At 36.5% G+C, this 7,500-nt stretch overlaps 1 protein-coding gene across 3 annotated transcripts in view; it reads left to right on the top strand.

The window, feature by feature from the left end:
• LOC144981164 (uncharacterized) overlaps nucleotides 1-7,046 on the top strand; it is a 289,898-nt gene extending 282,852 nt beyond the window's left edge. For all 3 annotated transcript variants that reach the window (XM_078929320.1, XM_078929321.1, XM_078929322.1), the window contains 4 exons: nucleotides 444-611; nucleotides 1,334-1,506; nucleotides 2,079-2,240; nucleotides 4,989-7,046. In XM_078929320.1, the coding sequence (XP_078785446.1) occupies nucleotides 444-611; nucleotides 1,334-1,506; nucleotides 2,079-2,240; nucleotides 4,989-5,049 (564 nt within the window). In that variant the 3' untranslated portion in view covers nucleotides 5,050-7,046. The remainder of the gene's footprint in view (nucleotides 1-443; nucleotides 612-1,333; nucleotides 1,507-2,078; nucleotides 2,241-4,988) is intronic.
• The last annotated feature ends 454 nt before the right edge of the window (nucleotides 7,047-7,500 follow it).

Consider the following 7,500-nt stretch of genomic DNA (forward strand, 5'->3'; position numbering starts at 1 on the left):
GGCTTATTCACCTTTTGTAAATCTGTGACGATGCTCTATATAAACGTTAATGCATATTTTGATTATTATTGTTATCATTATTATTATTATTATTATTATTATTATTATATTATTATTATTATTATTATTATTTTATTTATTATTATTATTATTATTATTATTATTATTATTATTATTATTATTATTATTATTATTATAATTATATTATTATTATTATTATTATATTATTATTATTATTATTATTATTATTATTATTATTATTATTATTATTATTACTATTATTATTATTATATTATTATTATTATTATTTATTATTATTATTATTTATTATTATTATTATTATTATTGTTATTATATATATTACTTATTATTATTATTATTATTATTATTATTATTATTATTATTATTATTATTATTATTATTATTATCATCATTTTGTCCAGACACATTCGGTCAGTCTTCAAATCAGCGTGACCAACGGTCGAATTCACGACCATGCTGCCCACATCAACACATTGGAATATCCCAGCTTTCAAGCCTTGACCAACGCCCACCTCAACACCCACAAAACTGTGTTCGGATACTACAGGAGACAGCTGCATGGGTTACAGGTAAGTCAATGGGATAATAATAGGAAATTGACGAGGATATTGATGCCATGCGTTTAGTTAAAAAACTCACAAACACATCCAACATGATAAAACGTACTAGCGCACGAAATTAATCTATGTGTAACCTTCAACGTTTATAGTTTGATTCATTGCTGTTTTTTTTTTACCACGGAATGCAGTTTGTGCTGAAGCTAATGCGGAGGGTCCCTCCCAGACAAATGCGAGGTGATCTGGCAAAACCCGTCGGATGTCGGAAAAATTCGATTCCCAAATTATTAAATTTTTCAATTGAGGCACTATCTTTGGACAAATGCAGTTTGAATTTTGTTATTATCTCAATTAGGGCCGAATGTAGTTGCATTTAAATTTACATTTAAGAAATTTCTTAAAACAACGGAGATAATCGCTTTGAAAGATAGGACATACATGTGTATTCCGCTGCGACAGATCTGAGAAGAACATTTACTTAAATTATCTATAAGCTTAATTCAGATTGTAACATAATTTCGTTGGATGGAAAATAAAAACGATGAAGTGAAAGAAAAATGATGAAGATAACAACTTTTCACCTTTATTCGCTCGTATCTCAAAACTAGCTCATGCGACATCCGACGGGTTTTGCCAAATCAGTAAAAATGTTTCTTAAGACCTGTAGCGTGTGCATCATAACTTTTGTTTTAGTTTCCATTAAGCTGATGGTCCATTAATCTTTTTGTTTTCAGAATTTCACAGCCCAGATGTACTGCCTTCACCTCAAAGACATCGGGATACCCAGCAACTGTAGTGACCTTTTGAAAGGTCAAGAGGTGAAGAGCGATGACCTTGCCTGGCTTCAAATGGAGTCCTTGACCCACGCATGTCGCTTCCAGCCCGTCATCCCCGAACTTTTCCACAGGTAATATTTGTAGGGTTTTTGTTTGTTTGTTGTTTTTTGTTTTTGTTTTTGTTTTGTTTTGTTTTTTGTTTTTTTTGGGTTTTTTTTAATTGTTTGTTTTTTTCTTTCTTTTTTTTTTTAAAGGGGGTGGGGGTGGTATTTTTTGTTTTGTTTTGTGTATCGGTGTATGTATGTGTGTGTGTGTTTATGTGTGTGTTTAATTATAAATCTTTATCCTAGCCTAATCAAACAACAATAGTCATGTTTAATGCTTGGGTATGGGGAGACAAAAGGAATTTGTCGTTTCTTTTTTTTTTCTTTATTATAACTGGGGGAGTTACATTTAGTCTGGTTACCAAAGACACATAATCTTCTCTACCATTTTTTTTTTATTGTTGGAGCTTTTACATGGATAGATCTTTTCAAATTTCCAAGTTATTTCTTCAAATATTATGTTTATTGTTGCAATTTTTTGTTGTTGTTTAATTGCAACGGTCTGTATTGTAAGATATATTGCAGAAACAAAAAACACAAATGTACTCTTAAATTCACGCACGGAAAATCTGAAATATTTTTTCTCTCTTTTGCTACAGAGAATCCAAGATGGAGAACCCACCGTCCGAAAAGCAGGTGGACACACTTCTGGCCAGCCTCCGCTCCATCATCTACCACACCAGTCAACTCATCGTCATTTTCCTCTTCGTCATCGTCGTCAAAGAATTGCTTTTCGCCACGACCTGGATATTGCTTCAAAGGTGAGATGGGTTGGTGGACAGCGTGGCTCAGCTCAGCGGTACGGTCTTTGCTCTTCGTACCCGAAAGGTACCGAGTTCGATCACCTGCCGCTGCTGCTGCTGCTGTGCGACCTTGAGCAAGGAACTTCGCCCCGAGCTCAACACGCTTCAACAGTCGTAACGTCACTTCCCTCGTAATGACGCATGGTAACTTAGTAACTGGCTCTAAACTATCGGAACAATGGCGGACGCCCTTATGAAATATTTCTCCGACGAACACAAAAGCGTATCCAGATGAAAATAATAAATCTGATCATGTTTTGACTTTTACACATTCTGATCACAAGACATATTAAAAGTTCTAGCCAGCATGAAGAATAAAAAGTAGCGTTTTTCTTTGTTTAGCACCACGATGGCCGCCGTTGCTGGGCGACGTGACATCAGGCTATTGAATCCAATTAGTGGCGCCGCAAATTTTTTTTCTCCCCAATAACGCATTTTATATGTTCTGTCCAAGCCTCATTATGACCCATCATCTCAAAACGGGATTATGTCGGAACGAACCAGATGCTTAAAATCCGAAATAAATGTTAAACTGGTCAAAAATATAATTTGTTGGCATTAGCACCCTAAAATATGGTATCCATTCTCCTCAATAAATTATACAAACTCAACACAAGTCTGATATTTCTGGCTATAAATTCAATTTTCAACATCTTAACCCACCCGACTTAATACCGTTTTGAGGCGAAGGGTCACATTTTGACATATTGACCGTTTGGGATGATAGGGCATGTTGATTCGATGGTCGGCCGATCAAAATCTCTGAACTCTCGATTTTCACGATCGACGGATCCAGACTCTGAAGTCTACATACGAGATTTGCGCATGCGTACCATGTTTTATTTAATTTTGGGCGGATCAGACATTCGTCGGCGGTATGCAAATTTTCAAGTTATCTCGTTCGACGGCAAAGTCAAGATTCGCCGAGATCCATTGTTTGTGCTCATCAGATGGCTGACATCATTCTTAACCTCAGAATTAAACAGAGAGAATAGAGAGTGAGCCAGAGGTGTGGGAGAGAGAGAGAGAGAGAGAGAGATGGATAGATAGATATATTATTATTCTTTCTATCTATCTAGATAGATAGATAGATGCATAGATAGATAGATAGATATATAGATAGATAGATAGATAGATAGATAGATAGATAGATAGATAGATAGATAGATAGATTAATAGATATATAAATAGACAGATAGAGAGATATATATATAATATATACATATATATATTATATATATATATAGAGAGAGAGAGAGAGAGAGAGAGAAAAGAGAGAGAGAGAGAGAAAGAGAGAGAGAGAGAGAAAGAGAGAGAGAGAGAGAGAGAGAGAGAGAGAGAGAGAGAGAGAGAGGCATACTGTTTAAGGACAGGGGAGATAGAGAGATGTGGATTTCATTCTTTACGACTCAGATAGATGTAAATGAAGAAATTGCTATGCTATAGATGTAAATGATGCACAAAGATTGATTGGAGTGCTACGATTGTTATGTATAGATAGTATGCGCTTGGCTAAGAAGCTCATAACATTGCCATCCGGAAGTATAACAGACCAACACACAAAACTGTGTGTATCCACGAACGTTTATAGTCGGGTTAATACAGTTCAGTGAGCATTACTCATAAACGCGGATGGCAAAAAACAATAACAAAGACCTAAGTGACGACATCTTCGAACTATCTATAAAATGTGGAATAATCGTGAACACGTAACTTTTTAATGACTGACATGAAAGAAGAGAGAGAGAGAGAGAGAGAGAGAGAGAGAGAGAGAGAGAGAATGTGTGTGTGTGTGTGTGTGTGTGTGGGTGGGTGGGTGGAGGGAAGGGGGGGGGGGAGTAAACGAAATAATGTAAAAGAGTTGTGTGTGTGTAAAGAACATACAAGTTCATTAGAAAACGGTAGGGGCTGCCTGAAGCCTGTGATTGTGAAAATACTAACGCAAGAGTGAAAATGGAGAGGCTTCGTAATAGGAACAAAACAGACAATGGACGTTTCGGGTACAAACCCTTCGTCAGCACAATAATACATAAATTAACGTGGAAAACAAATAAAATAAAATAAATTGCAAAATATCTTGTATCGTAGTATGAATTCCATACTGCAACCACCGTTGAGTACAGACGATACAAGTTATTTAGCATTTTATTTTATTTTATTTGTTTTCCACGTTAATATTTGTGTATTGTTGTGCTGACGAAGGGTTTGTACCAAACGTCCATTGTCTGTTTTGTTCCCATACGACGCCTCTCCATTTTCGTACAAGGTCATTGCAGTATTCAAATGTACAATCAAATTCTATTTTTTATTTAATGAGCTTTTATATAGGGCAATATCCACTAAATGTGCTCAAAGCGCTTTACAAGGGGTTCCTGGTCAACAGCAACATTTAACATGTAGGACGGGTCAAAACGCCTATTAGGCGATATTACAATTGTTCGGACAAAGACAACGCTGTTAACGGCCAGGTACTCACTCATTTTACATCTGAGTACGGTGAGAGAATGTGAATAAAGAGTCTTTTCCAAGGACTCAACTATGCGCCGAGCGCGAGGCTCAAACCCAGGACCTTCCTATCCCAAAGCGAGTGTCATACCACTAGACCACATAGCGCACACCAATATTCATCAATATAATACTATTGTATTGATAATTGTTTAATCATAACATTGATGTTTTTTTTCCTCCTTCATCATTTACTTGTAGATCTGGTATCATCCGTGTTCGAATCATTGTGGAACAAGACCAAGCAGACATGAGCGAGTGATGTCAACAACAACATATGGAACAAGACCAAGCAGACATGAGCCAGTGATGTCAACAACAACACCACAACCACCAGCAGCGACAACAAGAAAAACTTACTTACTTACTTACTTACTTATCCGAACCAGCGACCACCTGAGCTCTAGCCCTTCGGTCTTGTGCCATGACGTAGAAGTTAGACGTCTTTTGTAGTTGTTCCAGGTGACCATACAGTGTGTTACTGATGCTTGGATGTGGTGGGAGGAATGTGCATCTCAGGTCTTCAAAAGGTTGACATTCAAGCAAGTGGTGTGTTACTGTTTCATTGGGGTGTTGACATAGGGGGCAGGAAGGGCATATGTCTTTTGTAATTTTTCTTAAATGGTTGTTGAGCGATATGTGTTGTGTTCTTAGTTGAAAGATGATGCTTTGCTGGTGTCTTCTGAGTTTATTTAGGCAATCAGTCTTTACAGGAGTGGTCATATGGGAAAACATACATCTACCCGTGGTGCTCATTGCCCAACTGTTCATCCATTCTTCTCTGAACAATAAAAACAACACCAACAACAAACATACAAGATTAACTCTCTCCTTACCAGCTATTTTTAGAATTTTACCCTAAGCTTTACACTCGCCCAACACAAAAACAGATTTTTTTTCAAACAGATGAGCGACGGGTATAATCTAATATTTTGTTCAAAAAAATTAGCTCTGCAACACAGTGTTTAGTTTTTATATCTATAACTATAACAAAATGAAATCAGAATAAGAAAATTGTTGGCTGCGTCGTAACGAATGTGACGATTTTACTATGGGTGGTAAGGAGAGGGTTAACAAGCAACCAAACAGACAGAACAATGAAAGAAGAACAATTTTAATTTCTTCTTTCCCAGCCTAGTGAAAACAACTAACGGATTTTTCCACACATGATGCGAAATTTTTTTTTTTTTTTAATCTTTTGAACACTGTCCCTTTGTCCAATGCACTGAAGAATAATTCTTAGAACAAGTCAAATTGTTTTTTTAAAAATTACGCAATTGCTGGTAATATGAAAATAGGAATATAGATAGAATGAAGTTGACGTCACTCGGGTCTTTGTTATTGTTTGTGCCATCCATATTTATGAGTAGTTCTAACTAATAAACCGTATTAACCAGACTATAAAAGTTCATGGTTACACATAGTTTTATGTGTTGGTCCGTTATACTTCCGGATGGCAATGTCGTGAGCTTCTTGGCCAAGCGCATACTATCTATATAACTATCGCCCCATCAGTCCGGGTAAAAAGTAGTCATTCAGAACCATTAGGCTCGTAAAGTCTGAGTTTATACCAGTTTATATAGCGCGGCTATGTGGTCTTGTGGTATGACGCTCGCTTTCGGATCGGAAGGTCCTGGGTTCGAGCCTCGCGCTCGGCGCATAGTTGAGTCCTGGGAAAGGCTCTTTATTCACATTCTCTCACCGTACTCAGGTGTAAAATGTAACCTGGCCGTTAACAGCGTTGTCTTTGTCCGATAAATTGTAACATCGCCTAACAGGCGTCATGTCCCGTCCTACATGTTAAATGTTGCTGTTGACCAGGGACCCCTTGTAAAGCGCTTTGAGCACATTTAGTAGATATTGCGCTATATAAAGCTGAATTTAATTCATTTAATTAAAACGGACAATGGTTGCAACCCCCTGAATCGGACGCTACTACTTTCCACCAGATCTAACTAGCCAAGTTCCCTAATTTCTGCTCGGTGGACAGAGGGTCAGGAAAAATCTCGAACTGCATTAGAGATCGCTCTCAATAATTACTTGTTCTTTCTTACAAAATCACATTGAATGCTGATTTGAATAAGTATCTGATATAATGAAACTTATCATTTTATTTCCATACTAGAATTTCATGAATGAATGCCTGTGATGTAGTATTATGTCTTTAACAATTTATCAATTGAGGGAAAAATAGTTGAATGTATATAGAGTCAGAGAAGAAATAATAATGTGATGGAGAGAGAGAGAGAGAGAGAGAGAGAGGCGAGAAGAGATATAGAGAGGGGGAAATGAGAGAGGAGAAGGAGTGAAAATATACGGATAATATGCGTTTCTGTATGTGTCTGTATTATATATATATATATATATATATATATATATATATATATATATATATATATCTCGTATAATTTGTGTGTGTGTGTGTGTGTATTGAGAGAGAGAGAGAGAGAGAGAGAGAGAGAGAGAGAGAGAGAGGGAGGGAGGGAGAGAGAGAGTGGTCGGGGGAAAGTATGTGTGTATGCCAAAGGGACCAACTGAACCATTATATTATATGTAAATGCATGAAATGTTGAATTATGTATGTACATAATACTTACCTAACATGGTGTGTGTCTCGCCAAGTTTATACTCTATGTGTATACTTCATGCCATGTTAATGATATTCATTGAATGTGTTGTGTTTTCGGTAATCCTTATGAAATTAATTGTTTGT

The sequence above is a fragment of the Berghia stephanieae genome, chromosome 10 (genome assembly GCF_034508935.2).
Source record: "Berghia stephanieae isolate SIO BIC M18660-M18661 chromosome 10, UCSD_Bste_1.3, whole genome shotgun sequence".
Classification (NCBI taxonomy): domain Eukaryota; kingdom Metazoa; phylum Mollusca; class Gastropoda; order Nudibranchia; family Aeolidiidae; genus Berghia; species Berghia stephanieae.